At 45.3% G+C, this 24,180-nt stretch overlaps 2 protein-coding genes across 5 annotated transcripts in view; one reads left to right on the top strand and one right to left on the bottom strand.

Annotated features, from left to right (window-relative positions):
- Positions 1-1,401, top strand: part of Syn1 (synapsin I) — a 74,854-nt gene extending 73,453 nt beyond the window's left edge. Inside the window, exon 13 of one of the 2 annotated variants that reach the window (XM_004668815.2) lies at positions 338-1,401. In XM_004668815.2, the coding sequence (XP_004668872.1) occupies positions 338-365 (28 nt within the window). In that variant the 3' untranslated portion in view covers positions 366-1,401. Of the gene's footprint in view, positions 1-299 lie in introns of both variants that reach the window. The other variant, XM_004668814.2, reaches the window with a different exon arrangement.
- Araf (A-Raf proto-oncogene, serine/threonine kinase) lies at positions 1,380-15,999 on the bottom strand. 3 transcript variants are annotated; one of them, XM_045140003.1, is made up of 16 exons: positions 15,890-15,999; positions 14,143-14,297; positions 13,871-13,974; positions 12,321-12,423; positions 12,079-12,236; positions 11,862-11,960; positions 9,719-9,866; positions 9,589-9,616; positions 9,345-9,487; positions 9,068-9,270; positions 4,717-4,893; positions 4,582-4,628; positions 3,732-3,850; positions 3,346-3,477; positions 2,129-2,263; positions 1,380-1,944 (listed from the first exon to the last, which is right to left on the bottom strand). In XM_045140003.1, the coding sequence occupies exons 2-16, from the start codon at positions 14,236-14,238 to the stop codon at positions 1,810-1,812; spliced, it is 1,827 nt and encodes a 608-aa protein (XP_044995938.1). In that variant the 5' UTR covers positions 14,239-14,297; positions 15,890-15,999; the 3' UTR covers positions 1,380-1,809. The 3 variants fall into 3 exon arrangements, with proteins under 3 accessions (XP_044995938.1, XP_044995940.1, XP_044995939.1); XM_045140005.1 differs by having other exon boundaries at positions 12,079-12,233; XM_045140004.1 differs by lacking the exon at positions 15,890-15,999 and adding an exon at positions 14,912-15,024.
- Between the last annotated feature and the right edge of the window lie 8,181 nt (positions 16,000-24,180).

Here is a 24,180-nt window from a genome sequence, read left to right as displayed (position 1 = left end):
TAACTGGGCCCAGGGTTCTTCCTATTAATCCCACACCGTTTCTTACTTTGCACCTAAGTACTGCCCAGGCAACTCTATATCCCAGCTCCCTGGCCCCTGCTCTACCTGCTGCAAGTCTTCCCAGCCTGGACAATCCATCAGAGTCAAGGCCCATGCTTGGGGGTGGGAAGGTCACAGGCACAGCCCCAGGATCAGAGGGGCAGGGCTGGGGCTGGGCCTAGGGTAACATTATGTTTCTCTCCCTTCCTCCCCTTCCTCTTCCCCCCTTCCTCCCATGCCTCCACCTTGTCTCTCTCTAGCAAATCCCAGTCTCTGACCAATGCCTTCAACCTTCCAGAGCCAGCCCCGCCCAGGCCCAGCCTTAGCCAGGACGAGGTGAAAGCTGAGACCATCCGCAGCCTGAGGAAGTCTTTCGCCAGCCTCTTCTCCGACTGACACCCCACCCTGAGAATCCCTAAATCGTTGGGCAACCCTCTCTGGGTCTTGAGTCCATTTCTCACTTTTGGAATCTCCAAATCCCTTGAGAACCCTCTCCTGGTTCTCCAACATCCCACTTCTCATTCCTGAAGACACCCAAGTCCCTTAAGAAACCAGATCCTAAATCCAGTTCTTACATCCGGGATCCCTGAGTCCTTTTAGAGCCCTGGTCCTGGTCACCTCAAGATCAGTTTTAGAACATCCAAATTCCTGAAGATCTCCACTTCTGGTACCTGTAAAGGGTGATTTCTTTCCTGGAGGCACCCAAATACAAGGCAACCTGTTTCTGGCCCTGCTGCCATTGAACCCCCTCTTGGAGCTCTGAAATCCTTGGAAAACCCTACTCCTGGTCCTGAAACTCTCCAGTACTCCTTGTTCCTAATCAAAAGTTTCCAATTTCTCAAGAAGCCCCTGCCCTTAAGCCCCTTTCCATGGATCTTCTATCTACCTGGAGTTCCCCATCTTCAAATGCCACCTGCCACATAGGCCCTCAAGGATTTTCCTTCACTGGTTCCCCTCAACCTTATTCAACACACTGGAACTTCCTTCCTCTTCTAGGACCCCTCAGTTCCCCCAGGAACTTCCTCTCCAGTTTCCTGCCTCTGACAGCTGTCTTTAAATATGCAAACTCCATTCATCCTCCCAGAATCCTTTGCACATGGAAGGCCAGTGGTCTCCAACTTCCCCACCTTTGCCGTGATGTCTGTGTCTGTGACTGATGTGGCCTCCTCTTGTGCCGTGCTTGGCATATGTGGTCCTCGTTCATTGTGCCGCCTGTGGTGATGCGTGCAGTGGCGCTGTTTGTGTGGTCCGCACCTTCCCCCAACCTCTACTCCTTGCCTGGACTTTTTCCCACCCCTCAGCGACTCTGAACCCCAAGAGAAGAGTCGGGAAACAAAATAAACAAGCAAAGGCCCAGCAGAATTCTGTGCTTCTTGATAAAGAAGAAAGTCCATGGATGGTGGGGGAGACATAGGGGACTCCCCAAATCCATATGGGGTGCTGGGGACCCCAAAATCCAGTGAAGGCACATCAGGTACAAATCCCAGAGAGGTTTTTGCCACAAATCCCAGCCACTGGAGATGGAAGAGCTTCCCAAATTAGAAGTATCCCCAATGCCAAGAGGAAACAAAGTTATGGAGGAATCAGGGAATCTCAGTCTTTGGAGGGTCCCCCCAATTCCAGGGAAATTGGAAGAACACATCTCCCAGAGTGGAAGAGGAGGGATCCTGAGGCAGTATCAAGGCAGATATGGAACATTGATTGGCTGGTGGGCAAGAGCTCCTTGGCATGGCAAACTGAGATTGGCTCCCTGGTAGTTGGGGATCGGGCCTAAGGCACAAGGCGGGCTGCACTGAGAAGGCAGGCAGGCAGCTCATCAGCCTGGGTGCGGTGCAAGGAGGGTTCAGACGCACTCCGCTCAATCTTGGGGAGTGACCGTTGCAGCAGCTCAATTGTGGCCAGGATCTGGGGGTGGGTAAGAATGAGAAAGGGTGTCCAGAGACCTGTGGAGATTCCAATACCCCCAGCCTAATGGGGGAAGCACACACATACACTGTGTACCTCTAAGCCTTCATCATGGACCACATTCATTCCCCCTTTATCTCACAGTGTTTCTCCCCAAAATATCCAGCCCTCCGACCAGGCCCACCTGGGGAAAGAGAGGCCGCTCCTCCCGCTGGAACTTGAGGCAGTCAGATAGCAGGCGCCGCATGGCCTTGGGACAGTTACTGGAGATTTTGCTGAGGTCTGGAGACAGATAGCCACGGCCCACCATAAAGATGATCTGTGATGGGGGAATAGGGTGATCTTGAGTTCAGGCTTGGAGGCCCTGGGAATTCTGGATTTCAAGGGATGTAGTTGGCTCAATTTTTGTGAACTGCAGTGTTCTATTATTAAGGGCCACAAGAATATGAGTCTCTGAGGACTTTAGGATTCTCTGCTTATACAACAGAGAGATTTAAGTTTGGGTATCAGAATTTTAAGTATGTGGGGCCCAGACGATTGGGAATCCTTGGTTTTCTAAGGAGCTCAGGGACCTGAAAGTACTCCATGGAAACACGGAATGCTTGGGGAACTTACTAGCATATAGATACGTATGAGTCTATGTAGTCTGTATGATTGCTAAGTACACAGGGCCCAAACACTTGGCATCTGGAACCTACAAGATCCAGGTCACTGAGAGTCAGTGAAATTCTGGGCCTTAAATTTAGAAAATTGTGAGGGTCTAGAATCTAGAACATCATAGGTGTCAAGGCCCCAAAGCCTGCCAAATAGCCAAAGCCTCGGTGATTGTGGGTATCTTTTAGTATTCTTGTTTTAAATGTATTGATTTATTTATTTGCAAGCAGAAAGAGGGGGAATGGGCACACTAGGTCCCCTTGTCACTACAAATGAATTTCAGATGCATGTGCCACTTTGTACATCTGGCTTTATGTGGGTACATGGGCAATCAGGCTTTGCTTGAAGCAAGTACCTTTAACCACTAAGCCACCTCTCCAAGTCCTCTTTGAGTATTCTTGAAGTACAGAGGGATTCTGATTCTGGGAGAAATGGAATTCCAAGTTTGGGGGACTTGGGATATTTTGAGTATACACATCAGAAGACTGTAGGTACTGAGCAATCTGGAGGGCTTCTAGGTATCTGGGGGGCTTAGGAGCATTCTGAGTATTGGGAACCAAAGCATCTGGACTCCCAAGGGTGGATGTGAGGGAAGGATGGGAGTTGCAATGGGACACCTAGGAGATCGATTTTTGAAGTTCTTATGGAGAAAATTCTAGAGCTAAGGGGAAGCATAGCATTCTTGGTCTGTGTTAGGGGAATCTGGAGTGGAGGCCCAAGGAGAACTGAGGGTAAAGTGAGGCTCACCTGGTCACGGCTGCCAATGTGGCTATAAGGCAGTGAGCCGGTCATGAGCTCATAAAGGACGACCCCATAGGCATAGACGTCTGACTGGAAGCTGTAAGGGTTCGGGTCCTGCATACGGATCACCTCAGCTGCCTTTCATAGACAAGACAGGGTAGGGGAACCAGGAACCATGGGGATCAGCAAATGGCTAGCCCACAGTCCCAGATCTCAGCAATCACACTGGATATACCTCAGAGTCTCACACACACAAGGTGAAACATGAACAGTCCAGACACCCTCACCTGACATACACATCCCCATCCCTGTGGGTCAAACATGCATGTCCCAATGGAGGAGCCCATGTCCAACTCTGCCCCCTGCCCCCTAACCAGCCTGACCCAACTCACCATCCATAGCACGGAACCTGAGGGCTGCTCCAAGGGCTGGGCCCCACTCCACCGTGTCTTCACTGTGGCTAGGCCGAAGTCACCAATCTTCACTGTGAGTCCCTCATGTAGGAAGATGTCCACCACAGTCAAGGACCACTAATGAGACACCCAATAGCCATGCCTCTCACCCTGACTGGGAGGCTCCCCTTAGCCCTCATGCCAGTGAGTCATGCCTGATCAGAAACCTGCCAATTTCACACAAATCATATATAATTAATGCCCTTCACACTTGGTGTCATTTTAACTTCTGACCAGGAAGCAACTTGAATGGCATCCAAATCTGTCATGCCTGACACTGATCATGAATTTCTGTGCTGTCCTTTACAACTGCCATGTTTCACACCCTGACCAGAGTCCCCAAGAGCAGCACTGAAGTCATCTGTATCTAATCATAAACAAAAATCTTCCTTTTTTTTTTTTTTTTTTTTGGTTTTTCGAGGTAGGGTCTCACTCTGGTCCAGGCTGACCTGGAATTAACTCTGTCATCTCAGGGTGGCCTTGAACTCACGGTGATCCTCCTACCTCTGCCTCCCGAGTGCTGGGATTAAAGGCGTGCGCCACCACGCCCGGCTACAAAAATCTTCCTTTAAAGGTCCTCACTAGCCAGGCGCAGTGGTGCATGCCTTTAATCGCAGCCCTTGGGAGGCAGAGGTAGGAGGATCGCTGTGAATTTGAGCCTACCTTGAGACTACATAGTGAATTCCAGGTCAGCTTGAGCTAGAGTGAGACCCTACCTCGAAAAACCATATAAGAGACATTTTGTAAGCTTAACATGCTATCCCAATCCCAGCCAGAGACATGTAGATACTGTTGGACTTGAGATCTCGGTGGATAATATTCTTGGCATGGAGGTAGCTGTAGAGGTGGAAGCAGGTGGTAAATTGGCTGGAGGCTACTCCATTTCTCCCACCCTCCTCCCCAGTCCACAAGATGGGAGGCTCACTCCATGCCCTGGGCAGTCTGGCGGGCCACGTCGATGAGCTGCACCATATCAAAGCGTGTGTCAGCCACATGCAAGTGGTGGTAGAGGCTGGAGCCCTCACACCACTGGGTGATGATGGCAAACCCTGGCCGCGTCATGAAACCCATGAACAGCAAGATGTTGACATGTCGTGTCTTCCTGCAGGCAGTGGGGAGGGGAGGGGTTAGAACAAGTATCATGCATTCACTGAGCATCAGGAAAAGCACTGTCTGTTCCCTTCTCTGTCACTTATTTCACCCTGTCTTTTAGGGTGCTCAGGGCCAGACCATTATCAGGTACTAATCTGTGAGATGTTTGCTGGGCTGATTATCTCCTGGTGTATAATGCTCTGACCTTCCACATTGGACAACAAAAAACAGGGGATAGGGGCTGGGGAAATGGCTCAGCAGTTAAAAGAAACTTGCTTGCAAAGCCTGCTCAGCCGAGTTCAATTCCCAGGTATCTACACAAAGCTGGATTGGCATTTGTTTGCAGCAGCAAGAGACCCTCGCAAGCATGCATGCACACACATTTTTTTTTTTTTTAAAGCAGGTGAAAAAGATCACTGCCCGGTCCTTCTACTCACCAGCAGCATCTCTAACCCTCACCCTCCACACCTTGGACACTCACTGCTGCCTATGCCTGTGACAATTCTATTTGATTATTTTTCTTTCCTTTCCTTTCCTTTCCTTTCCTTTTTTTCCCTTTGTTTTTTTTTTTTTTTTTTTTTTTGGTTTTTTGAGGTAGGGTCTCACTCTGGTCCAGGCTGACCTGGAATTAACTCTGTAGTCTCAGGGTGGCCTCGAACTCACGGCGATCCTCCTACCTCTGCCTCCCGAGTGCTGGGATTAAAGGCGTGCGCCACCACGCCCGGCGTCCCTTTGGTTTTTTTGAAGGTATGGTCTAGCTTTAACCAAGGCTGACCTGGAATTCACTATGTAGTCTAGGGTGGCCTCCAACTCACAGCGATCCTCTTACCTCTACCTCCCAAGGGCTGGGATTAAAGGTGTGCACCACCACGCCAGGCTCCTTTCTTTCTTTCTTTCTTTTCTTTTTCTTTCTTTTTTTTTTTTTTTGGAAACAGGGTTTCACATTGCATTCCAAGCAGGCCTGAAACTCATTATGTAGACCAGAATGGCCTCAAATTCATAGTGGGCCTCCTGCTTCAAGTTCCCAAGTATTGGGATTACAGGCATAAGCCATGACACCCAGCACTGGCTATTTTAGACCAGAAAGTAGAATGACAGCCTACCTCACTAGTATTGATAAACATAAACTGGAACATGGGTGAGATGGAGGATATTATATATATATATATATATATATATATATATATATATATATATATATATTCATTTATTAAGAGAGAGAAAGAATAGATATACCAGGGCCTCCCATCACTGCAACCAAACTCTAGATACATGAGCTACCTTGTGCATCTGGCTTACATGGGCCCTGGGGAATTGAACCTGGGTAATCAAGCTTTGCAGGCAAGCATCCCAACCGCTAAGCCATCACTCCAGCCCTATTTATATTTTTTTATTTTTATTTTCGAGATAGGGTCTCACTCTAGCCCAGGCTGACCTGGAATTTGCTATGAAGTCTCAGGGTGACCTTGAACTCTTGGCCTACCTCTGCCTCCTGAGTGCTGGGATTAAAGGTGTGTACCACCATGCCCAGCTTAAATATTTTTATTTTACTTATTTGTAAGCAGAGAAAGAAAATAAATGAATGAATGTAGGTACCAAAGCCTCCAGACACATGTGTCACTTTGCACATCTGGTTTCACATGGGTACTAGGGAATCAAACTTTGGTCATTAGGCTTTGTAGGCAAGCACCTTAACCACTGGATCATCTCTCCAGCCCCTATTTATTTATTTATTTATTTATTTATTTATTTATTTATTTATTTATTTGAGGTAGGGTCTCACTCTAGCCCAGGCTGACCTGGAATTCGCTATATAGATTCAGGGTGGGCTTGAACTCACAGTGATCCTTCTACCTCTGCCTCCCAAGTGCTGGGATTAAAGGTGTGTGCCACCATATCCAGCATATAGTTTATTTATTAATCACTATAAGAGGCTTAGAGGTTAAGAGTTTGGAGTCTGGACTCACATCTTGAGTTCAATTTCAGGCTTTATTATTCACTAGGGAAGACATTTAAATTCCCTAGTCCTCGTGTTCCTAAACTCTAAAACTAATTATCATAGTAACTACTTTACAGAGATGTTAAAAGGGATAAGAAAGTAAGTAACATATAAGGCCCTTAAAATGGAGCCGAATGGGTAGCAGGCAGGCTAGAGAGATGGTTCAGTGGTTTCCTACAAAGCCTAATGGCCCAGGTTTGATTTCCCAGCACCCACGTAAAGCCACCTCTGTCTATTTTATACCTTTCTCTCTCTCTGCTTGCACATAAGTAAATAAATAAAAATTGGAACCAAACACAGTACTCAGAAAATTTCTTTTTTTTTTTTTTTTTTGAGGTAGGGTCTTGCCCAGGCTGACCTAGAATTCACGATGTAGTCTCAGGGTGGCTTTGAACTAATGGCAATCCTCCTACCTCTGCCTCCTGAGTGCTAACATTAAAGGTGTGCACCACCACACCTATCAAAATTTCAATTTTTGCTATCATTGCGTCTGGGTACCTGGGTCTATCTCACAGAAACTCTCATATACTAATAATCCTCTTACTCTACATTATGAAAGAACCTCATTCCTTTCTAAGTATTTCTTTTTAAAAACCTATTTATTTATTTATTTTAGAGAGAGAGACAGAATGGGCACACCAGGGCTTCTTGCAACTGCATATAAATTCCAGATACAAGCACCACTTTGTGCATCTGGTTTTATGTGGGTACCAGAGAATTGAACCTAGGCCAGCAGCCTTTGTAAGGAAGTGCCTTTAACCACGGAGCCATCACTCCAACCTCCTTTATAGGTATTAACTACAGTTAGAAATTCAAATAACATTGACGATGCTGTATAGCAGAGCACATGAGCATCCTGTTTTTGTTTTGGTGCTTGAGCTGGAACCCAGGGCCCTCACATGTAAGCATTTGCTTTACCACTGAACTATGTTCTTGACTATTTTTATTGAAACATGGTCTCAGGTAGCCCAGGTTAGCCCTGCTTCAGCCTCCCAAGCACTGGGATTACAGGCATATGCCACCATAGCCAGCTCAATGTGGATTCTTTTATTTTTACAGATTGAGTGAGAGACAGAGAGAGGGAGAGAATAGGCATGCCAGGGCATCAGCCACTGCAACTGAATTCCAGATGGTTGCGCCACCTAGTGGGCATGTGCAACCTTGTGCTTGCCTCACTTTTGTGCATCTGGCTTATGTGGGATCTGGAGAGTCAAACATGGGTCCTTAGGCTTCGCAGGCAGGCGCCTTAACCACTAAGCCATCTCCCCAGTGCTGAAGATTCTTAATATTGGCAAGCCTGCAGCTAAAATATGACTACAGTACAAAATACTGTGTGCTCAAATCATCACCATTTCAGAGATGAGCGTTCTTACTGTAGCATCCATTGTGAGAATGAGTAATAGTACATGGTATAGCAAAGCAATTATGATGACATCAACTCTGTAACATTATTATATCCATTTGAAAATGGGGAAAAGCCTATGCTGGCATCTCCAGGATTGGCAGAATCTATACCATCCCGGTGGCTGGGCACAGCTCAGAGGCAGCACAGCTGCTTACCATGAACAGGACCCTGGATTCTATAAAAAAAACAACAACTATAACGTCTTGCCTATATGTAATAGAGATATATAGTACTATGCTAAACAATAGCTACAGTGACTAAAAGGGTACTGCCCCTGGGTTTCTGTGTAAATTAATTAATATAGTGTTAATTACACATTAATTATAGCAATTATACTAATTAGATTCTGGTTGTGATTAACAATAGTGTTCTTTGCATTAAAGCATTATAAACATGAATGATGCAGTAGAAGGAAAGGAAGAATGGGAGCCTGCCTGGCCCCACGTTTTCCTAGCATGGTCTTTATGTAAGTACTCCTAATCACAGAAATAAGCCTAAGGCTAGATTTAGTTCACAGTGGGCAAATGAAAAGACCCACATTTTGGCAGCAGAGCCACTAGTAACCATATTAATCTAAACATAAGCATCGTCATCGGAGGTTCTCTAAACACTGCTTAGGGGAAAAGGGGGCATCCATGACAGGGAAAAGAAGTTTGGTTACATTTCCAATATGACAAAAAGCAGCAGATAGCCAAGAAGTGCCCCAGCATGGTTTTCCCCCAGAGGTGCCAAACCCTGCCAGCCACCACCCCCACCCCATCCCCACAACGGCAACCTCACCTGAGCACCTGCATCTCGTTTTTGAAGGCCTGGGCCTGCTCGGCAGTGGGTTGGGCCACCTTGAGCACCTTCACAGCCACATCGCCATGCCACCGCCCCCGAAACACAGTGCCAAATGAGCCTGTCCCAATCCTCTTCAGCAGCTGTACCTCACTGGGTGGCACCTCCCAGTAATAGCCTGAGTCTCGATATCCCAGGTTCTTCTGTGGGCCAGAGGAAAGGCATCAGAGGGTCACTTAGCCTGTACCCCCCCACCCAAGGATCCCCTGTTGCATACCACTTTCTTCTTTTCATCCACCAAAGACTTTCGTTCCCTCTGCTCTGAAGGTGACTTGGAATGTGGGGACTTTCTCCCCGAGGACACACTGGCTGGGCTGGGGCTCCCCCGGAGGGCTCCATCACCACCACTTCTACTAACAACTGCAGTAGTGCAGAAGACAGGGAGTGGAAGCAAATGGGGTGGTAAGACACAGAAGACACAGTGTACAGGCAGGGGGCGGGATGGGGGTGGGCTCTCTCACCATCAGTGCCGAAGCTCTGGGCCGTGAGCTAGAAGGAAGGGAGACAGGAGTCAAAGTGAAGTTGCTGAGACCAACTGGAATAGCTCTCACCACCGTCCCGTGTTCCTACCACTGCCCTCTTGGCACCCACCTGAAAGAGGCTGGAGTCCATGGGGGCTGTGGTGCTGACCATGTGGACATTGGGAGTAGATGTGGATCGGATGCGCTGCAGGGGGGCATTGGCTGGGACAGGGAAGGGGAAGTGCTCTGGGTCACGGCTGCAGTGCTGGGTGCAAGGGCTGATGGAGGAAAAATGGTGAAATCACTATGAAATGAATCAGAAAGCCAAAATAATCCACCCCTACCACCCTGAATGTGTGTTTACAGCAGTTACAGCAGATGTCTACTGATCCTACCAATGTCTGTGTATTCAAGAAACATTTATTAGCCAGGCATGGTGGTGCACGCCTTCAATCCCAGCACTCAGGAGTCAGAGGTAGGAGGATCACGTGAATTCAAGGCCACCCTGAATCTACAGAGTGAATCCCAGGACCAAAAAAGGAAAGAAAAACAAAGAAATATCTATTGAGGGCTGGGGAGATAGTTCAGCTGCTGCAGTGAGGGCCTGAGTTTGATTCCCAGTACCCACATAAAAATGCTGGATAGTGGTGCATGCTTGTGATTCCAGTGCCAGGGAGGCAGGGAACAGAAGGATCCCTAGGGCTTGCTGGTCAGCCAGTCTATCCTAGTGGGTGAGTTCCAGGTCAATGAGAGACCCTGTCACAAAAACAGGTATGGACAACATTCCTGATGAACAACACCTTAAGTTGTCCTCTGTCCACCACACACATGTGCACACACATATACACACACAAAAATAAAAAATTACTGAGTCCCTCATATATGTTATACATGTTATATGTAGACAACATACTATTACATTTTTCTAAATTCTTACATGACTTCTTTTTCTCATGTTAAAGGTGGCTTTAGATCTTTTTCTTATGGTCTTTTAAAAAATATTTTATTTTTATTTATTTATTTGAGAGAGGGAGAGAGAGGATGGGCACACCAGGGCATCCAGACACTGCAAATGAACTCCAGATGCATGTGCCACCTTGTGCATCTGGCTTATATGGGTCCTGGGGAATTGAACCTGGGTCCTTTGGCTTTGCCAGCAAATACCTTAGCTGTTAAGTCATCTATCCAACCTATACAAATGCTTTGTTTTGGTTGAAACAAGGTCTCATGTAGCCCAGATTGGTCTTAAACTTGCTATTTACTAGAAGATGATCCTGAACTCTAGATCCTCTGGCTTCCACCTCCCTGCATCACCATGCCTCACACAAAAATATGTTTTATGTCCCTCTACTATCCTGAGATGAAACTCACAAGTAATTTATCAACATAATTAAAAACACTCATATCTCTATCACACCTTCCAAGGCTCACAATCCATTGTGAAAGAGGTGGCGGAAAGAATGCAAGAGCCAAAAGAAGGGTAGGACTCCTTACAATGTGCTCCTCCAGACACAAAATGGCCTGAATATCCATGACCTCATAGAGACCGGCACTACCTCCACAAGACCATCATAATAGAAGGAAAAAATGATGACATCAAAATAAATGAGACTAATTGAGAGGGGGAGGGAATATGATGGAGAGTAGATTTGTGAAGGGAAAAGTGGGGGAGGGAAGGGAATTATCATTGTTTATTGTCTATAATTATGGAAGTTGTCAATAAAATTTTTAAAAATTCATAATTAAAAACAATAATACCCTTTTTCAAATACTACATAAAACTATATGGTGCTGTACGTTTTACAAAAATAGTATGTAGTACAACATAGTATTTATATTACTCATACATAAATGTCATTGCATCATATGCAACATAAAAGAAATAAAAGTGAAGTACTTTATGATACAATAATATTATTTCAAGGTAGAAAGATTTGGGGCATGGTTATACTAGAAGAATGAACAAAGTACTTACATGCTTATATTTACCCTGTACCTGATCCTACTCTATGTAATGGACATGGCGCAACTCTTTTAATCCTCATCAGAACCCTGTGCACTATAAATTAGCACTCCCTCTTTAAAGAGAAAAATAAAATGAAGCTCAGAGGATTTAAGTCACCCAAAGTTCCACACCTCCATGGCCTTACTCACACTTGGAGGTGCTCACTGAATATATATCAAGTAAACAAATGAATAAAAGTCTGCCTGTGGTCTACAGGGGTCTCAGATCTTTTCCTTAACCTCCTGTCTATAGCCTAAGGCATCCCTACCTGGGTTCCTGGGGGGTAAGCAGTTCATTCAGGGAGCGGTTTGAGGGAGCCTCCTGCTGTCTGGAGCCGCCAGACAAATCCTGGATGCTGTGATAGTACCTTGAGGGCATAAGAACATGAAACAAGAGAACATGAGTCTGAGCCAGCTGTCTATAAAGGCCTGGTAGTTGGGCCTCTGTCTTCTCCATCCCCCTCAGCCATCCCAGGCTAGGCTCACTGTCGTCGGTTGGTACTCATGTCAACGCAGACTGTGGGGACTTTGGAGGAACAATGCTGGTGGAACTTGTAGCCACAGGTTTGGCAGCGGAAGCCGTGGAACAGAAACTTAAGGCAGAAGTCACAGAAGGCCAAGCTGAAGAATGTCTTCCGTACCTGCTGCCACAGAGCGGGAAAGGTCCAGCATGACCAAGGGTCCTCCCAGCCACCACCAGGGCCTGCCCCACACCCCACCGTACTCACAAAGTTGTGCATGGTCAGCGGTACATCTTCCAGGACCTCCACAATGAGTTCCTCACCATCCAGGGGTGCAATAGCTGTGTCCCAGGAAGTGACTGTCTTTCGCCTTCAGGGAGCATAGGAGGGAATGAGTGAGATGATGGACAGGGGTCAGAATAGGCAGTAAAAACCCAAAGTCCCTTTCAGCCTCCATCAGTGGACTAATCTCTGGCATGTTTATTTCACATGAAGCTATCATAATTTTTTTTTTGAGGTAGGGTCTCTCTGGTCCAGGCTGATCTGGAATTAACTATGTAGTCTCAGGGCAGCCTCAAACTCATGGAGATCCACCTACCTATGCCTCCTGAGTGCTGGGATTAAAGGCATGCACCACCAGGCCCAGCTAACCATCACTATTCTTGACCTCACTTTATAGATGGGGAAACAGGCTTAGAGAGAGAGTACTTATCCAAGTGCTGAGATCAAAAGTGCATACCACCATGCCTAATCTCAGTCCATGCTCTTAACCATGAGATGAGAGGCAAAGGAAACTAAATGTCAGAAGTACTAAGCCAGCCTCTGAGAAAGGGGCTGATAAGGCAGTGGGATAATAGATAAAATGCAAAACATGAACTGGATAAAAAATTAAGGAACCACAGAACATAGGAATAAAAAAAAAAGGAAAGTCAGTGAGGCCCAACTCCTCAGCAAGTAGGAAAAGTGAGGAAAGAGAGATAAATGATAAGTTCCTGAAATCATGAAAGAGCAAAATAGATAAACTCTAGGGTGACAGAGCAGAGTGAGGACATGGGGGCCAAATGGAAAATAAGTTACAAGCCTTCCAGGTCAATGCATCAATGAAGAAATGAAGCAAAATATAGCACTCCTAGGCATATATCCGAAGGAATCATCTCATTTTCCTTAGAAGTACATGCTCAACCATGTTTATTGCTGCTCAATTTATAATAGCTGGGAAATGCAACCAGCCTAGATGTCCCTCAACAGATGAGTGGAAAATGAAGATGTGGTACATTTATACAATGGAGTTCTACTCAGCGGTAAAGAAAAATGAAGTTATGAAATTTGCAGAAAAATGGATGGACCTGGAAAGGATTATACTAAGTGAGGTAACCCAGAACCAGAAAGCCAAGCGCCGCATGTTCTCTCTCATATGTGGATCCTAGCTACAGATGACTGGGCTTCTGCGTGAGAAGGAAAATACTTAGTAGCAGAGGCCAGTAAGTTAAAAAGGAGATATAAAGGGAAGAGAAAGGAAGGGAGAAGGGTACTGAATAGGTTGATATTGTATATATGTAAGTACAATGATTGAGATGGGGAGGTAATATGATGTAGAATGGAATTTCAAAGGGGAAAGTGGGGGGGGAGGGAGGGAATTACCATGGGATTTTTTTTCTAATCATGGAAAATGCTAATAAAAAATTAAAAAAAAAGAAATGAAGCAAAAGATAAAGCTCCTGGGTAACCTGAACTAATGGAAGCCTCTAAGACAGTGAGAAAAAGAAGGAATATGATGACATTAGGAAGAATAGGTGACATGGGGTTACCACACTTACCCTTTGATGAGTCTGTAGACCACACAGCAGTCCTGATTGAGGCCTCGCACCTTGAGGGCCTTGTCTAAAGAATCGTAGACACTCATGCCATCCCGGACAGTCACCTGTGCATGTGTGAACATGCGTTAGGGTTCTCAGTACCTAACAGGTATCTAAGCTGATTTTTCCATCCCTCTGGAGTAGCAATACCCCAGCCCTTGTCACCCTTCCAATCCTAGACATGTAACTATGACCATCCACAGCCCCCTGCTAATTTTGCTCCTATGACTCACCACTGTACGTTGCTTGTTGGGCAGGTACACTTTGACAGTGCCCACTGCCCGGGATGGCTCAGCCCCGTTGGCAGGGGGGCCTCGTGGTGGCTCCATGGAGCCTAAGACTTTGTCAAGATGGGCTGAGGTGGGGCTGGGCAGGTGCCATGGGGCTCCTAGGAGAAGAAAGGCATGGGAGAAATTCAGAGATCTCGTAATGATAGCCTGGAACCAAAGTGGCAGAGGACAAAATAAAATTCCACTTTTAGCCGGGTGTGGTGGTGCATGCCTTTGGAATTTGAGGCAAGCTTGAGACTACATAGTGAATTCCAGGTCAGTTTGGGCTAGAGCAAGACTATACTTTGAAAAAAACAAAACAACACAAAAAATTCCATTTCCAGGCTCCCTCTACCATTGACCCCTATAGCCCAATTTTCATGAAACAACCCAAGGAAGCTAACAACTGACGTCTACCCAGTCCCTTCTTTTTTTTTTTTTAATTTTTAAAAAACATTATTTATTTATTTTACAGGAGGGGGAGAGAGAGAGAGGAAGAGGCAGAGAGACAGACAGAGAAGAATGGGCTCGCCAGGGCCTCCAGCCACTGCAAATGAACTCCAGATGCATGTGCCACATTATGCATCTTGCTTATGAGGGTACTGAGGAATCAAACCTGGTTCCTTAGGCTTCACATGCAAGCACCTTAACTGCTAAGCCATCTCTCCAGCCCCTCCCTTCTCTATTCAAACTCTCCTATTGCTTGTCTCACTATTGGATGGTAAGATCTTACATCCACAGTGGTGGAGCAGCACATTGTCCTGGAATGTTCAGTGCACAGACTCTTCTGGAAACTAATGGAGAAGTCAGCATGCACTATACTGGTGACTGGAGGCGTCATACATAATGGGCACGAACAGGCTGGCCTGGATTTTAATGGAGAATGGAGTGAAAAGGGAGGCATAGGCAGGGAGGTGAGAAATAGAGGATTGTTAGATATGGCGCTTAATTCTTAACGGGCACTATGGACAGCCCTGAACACTGGGGTGTAATGCTGATGGTAGGATCACAGACACTGACAGGTGGCTAATGGAAATCACCAGACTGAGTTGAGTTCACAGAGGGGGTCACCAGACAGTATGCTGAAGGGAAATGTAATAGGAGTAGCTCAAGACTGTGCCACATTACTTACTGAGTCAATCCTAAGTGGCAATGGTGGCTAACCAAAACACATATTAGTAAGGAAAAGAAAAGGAAGACAATGATATCTAGGTGAGGAGAATGTAGGTACGGTTGAGGAGAAGGTCTCCCAAACTCTCCCTGATAATTACTGACGTTCACAGATTACGGGTACGAACTCTTTAGAGAATGAAGGAAGGAGGTTGGAGGTGAAGGGGAGAGAATAGGGTAATCCTCAAACACTTCCCTATAGAATCACTCTCTGGACGTGGTAAAGGTGACACTCCGAGGGATTTAACAGTGTACCCAAGCCCCAAACCCCAAGCCCCATTTGGCCTGGTCTTGCCTCCCGAAGGTCTTCGGGTTCTGCGCAAGCGCGTGCCCACTCACAGTGGGTGAAACCATCACGGCAGCCGTCTCCCCCCCCCCCCGCTGTCGATGGTCTCGCCCCGGGTCAAACCATTCCTTCGGTTCCGGGCGGGGGGCTCCGGTATTCAAATGCAACCATCCTAGAGCTGAGTTTTTGGTCCGAGCTCCCTGCCCGAGCCTGGTGGCCACTCCAAAATCCAAGCCCCACCGGGCCCGCCCTCACCTGTCACGCCGCTACAGCCACCACCGCCTCCATCTTGGGCCAGTCTTCTTGTTTCCTCACACAGTCCGCCTCCACCGCACCTCGGATTCTCACTATTGGCTCAGTGGAACTCAGCCCTCCATTCTTATTGGATAAGGGCCGCGCCTGTCAAGACAGGACCAGCGGAATGTGAGTCGTGTTCCGGATTGAGGGCGGCCGAAAACGCCAGGGTCTGGGGCAAATTCGTACGTCCTGACTGGCGCAGGCGCAGTCGGGGCGACAACTGCGTGCCAAGTGTTTTAACCCCGACGGGCTATGGAATAAAGAACGCTGTGTTTTAGTTTTGTTTTTCCAGTTTATCTGGGTCTTTGGAATCTTGGCGGGAGACATCCTTAAATGCAATATGGAATAAGTAGCAGTACTCTAAAAACCCTGTTAGGGTTTCCCTTTGTATTAGTTTTATTGTATTTAAGATGAGTTGGAATCAGACCAAATGGTGGTCAATATTTACTAACTCTAGGAGACTGTAGTCATAGCTTTTGATAATAGCAGATCTGTGACAGAGATCTGCCTCTAGGAGGGGAGCTTTCCTTTAGGAAAGGGGTTCATGAGGATTTTAAAAGGCCATACGTGGCCAGGTGAAGAAGGAAGTGGATTTGGAATGGAGCACAGAAGCAGCCAATATGTGAAGATATTTTAGGATAAGTGCCTTTTTTTTTTAGGTTAATTTCTCCCAGATGTCAGAAGAAAATTTTAAAAGACCCCCTCCTTTTTCTTGAAGCATTTCCTTCCGAAAGCTTGTAAAAATGTCCCCTGTCCATTTGAGATATTTGCAAATCTTTCTTAAAAGCTTTGTTGTTCTGGAGATGTAGCTCAGCAGTAGAGTCAAGCACAAGACCCTGGTTTCAAACCCCAGTAATGGGAGAGGGAACGCTAGCTAGGTCTCATGCAGTTTTTTACAGCTTTGAAATTTTTTCCTTAAGGGCCTTAAAGCCATCTAAGATAAACAATAGCAACAATAAAAATATCCCTTCATGAGGCTGTGAGATGGCTCAGCAATTAAAGGCACTTGCTTTCAAAGCCTACCAGCCTGGGGTTCAATTCTCCAATGCCCACATAAATCAGATGAACAGCATGGCAATTGCCCCTGGAGTTCATTTGCAATAGCAGGAGACCCTGGCCACACATACACACATGCAAATAAATTTAATTTTTTTTAAAGAATCTCTCCAGTGGTAGTTTCTTCTATATGCTCTGCTGTGGGTTGGTATCTGCTTGTCATAGAGACACAAGTCTCAAATTTTCCTTTGGATAAATGCAGTTAACTAACAGGTGGCCAACTCCCAATTACCAGAGTGAATTTGGGACGAACTGTGTCCCAAATGGTGCTGTCACGATTTCCTCCTTGAGGACAAGTTAGTTATTTTGAGATTTGGTTTGAGTCTGCCTGGCTATTATAAAAGGATGAGATTTCTTTGTGTCTTTTAATTCTCCTTAGGGGATTTGCTTATAATGTACAATACATTCTGGCTTAATGTTCATTTTGTAATAAAAACCTTTCCTGTATAGAAACCCAGCACTCTTCTATGATAAAATGGTGGAGATCAAAGAAGGTCACTGGTGTGGCACCTAACTTGCTTCAACTTTCTCTACCTACTTGAAAAGACATAAACATCTGCTTACTGGGTTGTCATAACCTCCCCTTCTCACTGTGCCTCCTTTCCATTAATGTTCCCAGCAACTAATGTGTAAAATTAAAAAAGTCTGACAGTGTCACATATTGATGAAATGTGGAGCAACTGGAACATTTTTCATACATTGCGAGTGTAAAATGGTATAATCACAATAGCTTGTCACCTATGTATAAATTTTTGTTACAATTTACATGTGAGCCACCTGTGTTGTAAGCACTTGGGAGGCAGAAGCAGGAAGATCTAGGTTTTGAGGTCAGCATGGGCTACAAGACAAGACCCTGTCTCAAAAACAACACAAAAATTAAAAAGATACGCATAGTTACACACCTGAAATCTCAGAACTTTGATTGTAGAAGCAGAAAGATAAGGAGTTCAAGGTCATCTTCAGCTACATAGTGAGTTCAGGGCCACCCTGGCCAGCATGAAGCCACCATTTCAAAAAAGAAGAATTTAAAAAGAAAAATTAAGAGCTGGGGTCTGGAGAGATGGCTTAGTAGCTAAGGCACTTGCCTGTGAAGCCTAAGGACTGTGGTTTGATTTCCCCAGTACCCATGTAAGCCAGATGCACAAAGTGGCACATGTCTCTGGAGTTCATTTGCAGTGGCTAGAGGTCCTGACATGTCCATTCTTTCTCTCTTCTTCTGCCTCTTCCTCTCTCAAATAAATGAACAAATAAAATATTAAAACAAATAAATAAATATCATATATATATATGTATACACACACACACACACACACACACACACACATACATACATATACATAGCTGGAGAGATGGCTCAGCAGTTAAGGCGCTTACCTGTAAAACCTAAGGACCCATGTTCAACTCTCCAGATCCCATGTAAGCCAAACCCACAAAGGTGAGGCAAGGGCAAGGTTGCACATGCCCACTAAGTGGTGCAAGCATCTGGAGTTTGATTGCAGTGGCTGAGACCTTGGCATGTCAATTCTCTCACTCTCATTACACACACACACACACACACATATAATTTGAGAGAGAGAGGCAGAAAGAAAAAAAAATGGCATGCCAGGGTCTCCAGCCACTGTTAATGAACTCCAGATGCATGTGCTACCTTGTACATCTGGCTTACGTGGGTACCAGGGATTCAAACTTGGGTCCTTAGCCTTTGCAGGCAACCACCTTAACTGCTCAGCCATCTCTCTGGCCCAATAAATATATATTTAAAAAAATAGGAGCTGGGGACTGGAGAGATGGCTGAGAAAATAAGGTGCTTGCCTTCAAAGCCAAAGGACCCAAGTTTGATTCTCCAGGACTCACATAAGCCAGATGTACAAGGTGGTGTGTCTAGAGTTAATTTGCAGCAGCTGGATTCCCTGGTACACCCATTTTCTCTCTCTCTCTCAAATAAATAAAAATAAAATGTAAAAAAAAATTTAAGAGCTGGATGTGGTGGCATATGCTTGTAATCCTAGCACACAGGAGACCAAGGAAGGAGGATTATGAATTCAAAGCCAGCCTGGGATGATACATACTGAGACTCTGTCTTTAAAAAAAAAAAAAAGCAAACAAACAAAAGCCAAAAACATGAAAAGAAAACAAACTAAGAATAAATAACAAAACAAACAAACAAAAAAAGTAATCCAGCAATGTCACTTCCAGCAATGTTACTCCAGATAAATGAAAACATATGCCCAGTGGTATGCTGGTAAATGTTAACAACCAGCTCTCAGGAAGAAAATGGCTTTAATTTGTAGCATTTGCTAATTGAGGTATAAAAACTCATACTGTGGCTAGTTCAAACTACAATATGACATCACTGAACCAGAGTTCAGAAGAGATACAAAATTGGCTGTGGTGAGTCAGCTACAGCATGTGACATGTCCACACAAAAAGCATCCATAAATGTTCAGATTCACTTTATTCTAGAAACAGCCCAGATGGCTGGCCAACAAAATAATGGGCCAAAAACATGATGGTGATCAGATAAAATAATACTATTCAGCCACCAAAAAACAACATAGATGAATCTCCTAGACCTAAGGTTAAGGGAAAGAAGTCAGGCACAAGGAGCTGGAGAAATGGCTCAGTGGTTAAGGCACTTTCCTGAGAAGGGTTTGATTTCCCAGCACCCATGTAAGGCTGGATTCACAAAGTGGTGCATGCATCTAGAGTTGGTTTGCAGTGGCCAGAGGCCTTGGCATGCCCATTCTCTTTCTCTCCTTGCAAGTAAATTTTTTTTTTAAGTCAGGCGCAAAGCCAGGTGTTGTGATGCATGCCTTTAATCCCAGCACTTGGGAGGCAGAGGTAGGAAGATTGCTGTGAGTTTGAGGCCAGCCTGAGACTCCATACTGAATTCCAGGTCAGCCTGAGCTAGTGTGAGACCCTACCTCAGGAAAAAAAAGAAAAGAACAAAATGATGATGAGCAAAATCTCAGATCGTGCCCAGTGCATTCTCATTGTAAAGGCAGCGGAGGTAGGGAAGGAAGAGGGGCAGAGGGGTATGGAAAGGTAGAAGTCACATCCACTTAAAAACAATCTTTTTCTTTTTCTTTCTTTCTTAAGAATTCTTCTCTTTCTTTTTTTTTTTCCACCTAGGTAGGGTTCCATTCTAGTCCCCAGGCTGATCTGGAATTCTCTATGGTGTCTCAGTGATCCTCCTACCTCTGCCTCCCAAGTGCTGGGATTAAAGGCGTGCACCACCACTCCCGGCTAAGGGCAACCTTTTCTAAACTTACTTCAAAGCCATTCGAACTGACAAGACTTTAGCCAAGAACCTTAAAGCACCTGATAATACATGAAGTCCTTCAAAGTAAATTTGAGTTTCACCATCATCATCATATTAAAAATCTCAGGCCGGGTGGGGTGGCGCATGCCAGCACTTGGGAGGCAGAGGTAGGAGGATCACCATGAATTTTAGGCCATCCTGAGACTATATAGTGAATTCCAGGACAGCCTAAGCTAGAGTGAAACCCTACCTCAAAATTCAAAAAAAAAAAAAATCTCATGAGGGTCTAAGCATGGTGGCACACACCTTTAATCCCAGTACTCAGGAAGCAGATGTAAGAAGATTGCTGAGAGTTTGAGGCCAGCCTGGAACTACAAAGTGAGTGCCAGGTTAGTCTGGGTTAGAGTGAGACCCTACCTCGAAAATAAATCTCAGAAGGGGCCTGAGGGGATGATTCAGCAATTAAAGGTGTTTGCTTGCAAAGCCTGCTAGCTGGGGTTCAATTCCCCTGGTACCCATGTAAAGCTATATGCCCAAAGTGGCACAAAGATTGGGACTTTGTAGTGGCAAGAGGCCCTGGCATACCCATTCCTCTTCCTCTCCTTACCTCTCCCATGCCCTCCCCTTCTCTCTCCTCTCTCACTCCCCTTGCAAATAAATAAATAATATATTTAAAAAATTTCAGCTGGGCATGGTGGTGCATACCTTTGATCCCAGCATTCAGGAGACTGAGGTAGGAGTATCATTGTGAGTTTGAGGCCAGCCTGGGACTATAGAGTGAGTTCCAGGTTAGAGACCTTACCTCAAAATCAATAGCAAAGCCGGGCGTGGTAGTACCCACCTTTAATCCCAGCACTCAGGAGGCAGAGGTAGGAGGATCGCCGTGAGTTCGAGGCCACCCTGAGACTATATAGTGAATTCCAGGTCAGCCTGGGCTAGAGTGAGACCCTACCTCAAAAAACAAAATAAAAAAAAACAGCAAAAAAAATTCTCAGAAACACCATTTACAAGTACCTCTCAATTTAAATGGGGTTATGTCCAGATAAACCCATTATAAATAAATATAATAAGTTAAAAATGCAGTTCATTCATCTAACTTCAGAACTATCATAGTTCTCCTGACCTACTTTAAACATGCTCCTTCCTCCAAGCCTATAGTGGAGCAAAGTCACCTAACAACACCTATTTTATAAAAGGGATGGAATGTCACATGTAATTGATTCAATACTGCATATTATACTGTAGAGCTTCCATTGTCCCCCCTCATGAAGAGGGGTTGCTGACCCAGTACAGGATCCAGCTGCTTGATACTGCCCCCTCCCCCAAAAGATCCGAATTCAACAGTTGGTTTATACTGAGTACCTATAGTTTTGTAAGCCATCATAAAAGTGAACAGAATCCTAAATGGAACCATTTTATGTAGAAGACTATCTGTATTAGGCTAAAATTAAAATTTGAAACTTGGGCATATTAGGAGCACTTGGACGCTGAGGCAAGAGGATCTTCAGTTTAAACACTGAACTAACTGATCATGGTTTTCTGAACTCTTCTTCATAATCATCCACTCAGAATCATTCAAAAATTCAAAGGAGTTGCTAATTTTCACTCTGGTGAATTTCTTTTTTGTTTTAGTTTTTTTTTTTTTTTTTTTTTGTCAGGTAGGGTCTCCCTCTAGCCCAGGCTTACCTGGAATTCACTATGTAGTCTCAGGCTGGCCTTGAACTCACAGCGATCCTCCTACCTCTGCCTCCTGAGTTCTGGAATTAAAGGCGAGCACCACTATTGCTGGTTTACTCTGGTTAATTTAACATTTTCAGAAACATTTGATTCCACAGTACCCAGTAAAGCCAGAGCCCAATTAGAACCCATTTGCAGCAGCAAGAGGCCCTGGAGCACCCATTCTCTTTCTCGCAATCAATCAATCAATCCTCCCCCTCCCCGTGTGTGTGTGTGTGTTTGTATGTGTGTGTGTGTGTGTTTGTATGTGTGTGTTTGTGTGTGTGTGTGTGTGTGTGTGTGTAAATAAAGATACAATTTTAAGAACATGGCTGAAAAAATTCAATCTGAAGAATTCACCAACAACTCTTGTAATGCTGCCCATGTTACAGATGAAGAAATTGAAATTCCGATTGCCAAACCCGAGGGTTTCGGTAGCAAAGACGCAGGACGGGGACATCACAGTCAAGGAATCTCAGTTCCACCCAACTGTCCTGCGTTCCTGAAGGCCTCTTCCAAATATTCACTCTCGGGCTGGAGAGATGGCTTAGCGGTTAAGTGCTTGCCTGTGAAGCCTAAGGACCCCAGTTCGAGGCTCGGTTCCCCAGGTCCCACGTTAGCCAGATGCACAAGGGGGCGCATGTGTCTGGAGTTCGTTTGCAATGGCTGGAGGCCCTGGCTCGCCCATTCTCTCTCTCTCTCTATCTGTCTCTTTCTGTCGCTCTCAAATAAATAAATAAAATATGAACAAAAAATATAAAAAAAAATCCACTCTCACTTTCTAGCGCTGCTGAACTCACAGGACCCAGTCGCAGCTTGGAGAGTGTCCACTTCCCTTTCACTACCCATTTCGGAGGAATTGACAGTGCGCTGCAACTTCCCCAAAGCCCGACTCCCCTGTCTTCAACAATCGGCTCCCAACGCAACCATCCAGGAAGCCTCTCTTTGTGCCAGGTCCATGACTGGCAGCGAGAACAACCAATGATAGCGTAGTGGAAAGCGGGGTGTGTGGGGGGGGGGTGGTTATGAAGCCACATGCATTGATAGATCCTACTTCACTAATGAACATTGACGACTAACAGTTATGCAGAGGAGAGGCCTTGGGGCTATCCTAACCAATGGGAGTTGGTGTGAGCCTGAGGCTTGCTACAAGCCGCAACTTAACTATAATAATTATTCATATTTTTCCACTTATTTATTTGCAAGCAGAGAGAGAGAAGGAAAGAGACAAAGCCGGGCATGGTGGCGCACACCTTTAATCCCAGCACTCAGGAGGCAGAGGTAGGAGGATTGTCGTGAGTTCGAGGCCACCCTGAGACTCCATAGTGAATTCCAAGTCAGCCTGGGCTAGAGTGAGACCCTACCTCAAAAAAAGAAGGAAAGAGACAGAGATAATGGGCGTGCCAGTGCCTCCAGCCACTGCAAAGGAACTCCAGACGCCTGGTCCACCTACATTGCAAAAAAACAAAACAAAACAAAACAAAAAAATGCTGGGCATGGTGGTGCACGTCTATAATCCCAGCAGTCAGGAGACAGAGGGAGGAGGATTGCCGTGAGTTCGAGGCCACCCTTGAGACTACATAGTGAGTTCCAGGTCAGCCTGGACTACAGTGAGACCCTACCTCAAAAAAAACAAAAAACAGTCCACAGTGGGTTTTACCACTCAAGTAGAAAAAAAATTTAACATATAGTGGGTCATATTACACATGTTTATCAAATGAACGTAAATGAAATTTCTGACAAATATAATTCTTGGTATTTCTGAATAAATGAGAACATGAGTTCTTAGTTATATCATTGATACTATATGTATTCTTGTCTATACATGAAATAATTACTTCTAGTTTTTGTGCCACCCATATAAAGGTTGTTTATCATCTTGTGGTATGAGAAAATCCATTCTGAATTTACTCAGAATGCTTCAATACATTAATACTCATCTTGATTGTGTGAGTACCTATGTCCTGTTGTGTGACCCTGAAAAAAAGTTGTTTCCCTCTCAGGGTCTCAGTCTACTCGCCTTTAATATTTTACTTTTATTTTTTGAGACAAACTCAACAGACTGGCCTTTTTATGTGAGACAGTGACAGCTAGAGAGAGAGAATTGGCATGCCAGGACCTCAGCCACTGAAATCAAACTCCAGATGCTTACACCACCTACTGGACCTGTGTCACATTACGCTTGCCTCACCTTTGTGCGTCTGGCTAATGTGGG

This window comes from Jaculus jaculus, chromosome X (genome assembly GCF_020740685.1).
Source record: "Jaculus jaculus isolate mJacJac1 chromosome X, mJacJac1.mat.Y.cur, whole genome shotgun sequence".
Classification (NCBI taxonomy): domain Eukaryota; kingdom Metazoa; phylum Chordata; class Mammalia; order Rodentia; family Dipodidae; genus Jaculus; species Jaculus jaculus.
Note: the sequence above shows the minus strand (reverse complement) of the source record. Positions and strands in the feature narration are given on the sequence as shown.

Coding starts and splice junctions, on each gene's coding strand:
- Araf (XM_045140003.1), bottom strand. CDS start 14,238: ATGGAGCCACCACGAGGCCCCCCTGCCAACGGGGCTGAGCCATCCCGG. Junction 13,975..14,142: donor CCAACAAGCAACGTACAGTG/GTGAGTCATAGG, acceptor ACACATGCACAG/GTGACTGTCCGGGATGGCAT. Junction 9,867..11,861: donor CTTACCCCCCAGGAACCCAG/GTAGGGATGCCT, acceptor TTCCTCCATCAG/CCCTTGCACCCAGCACTGCA.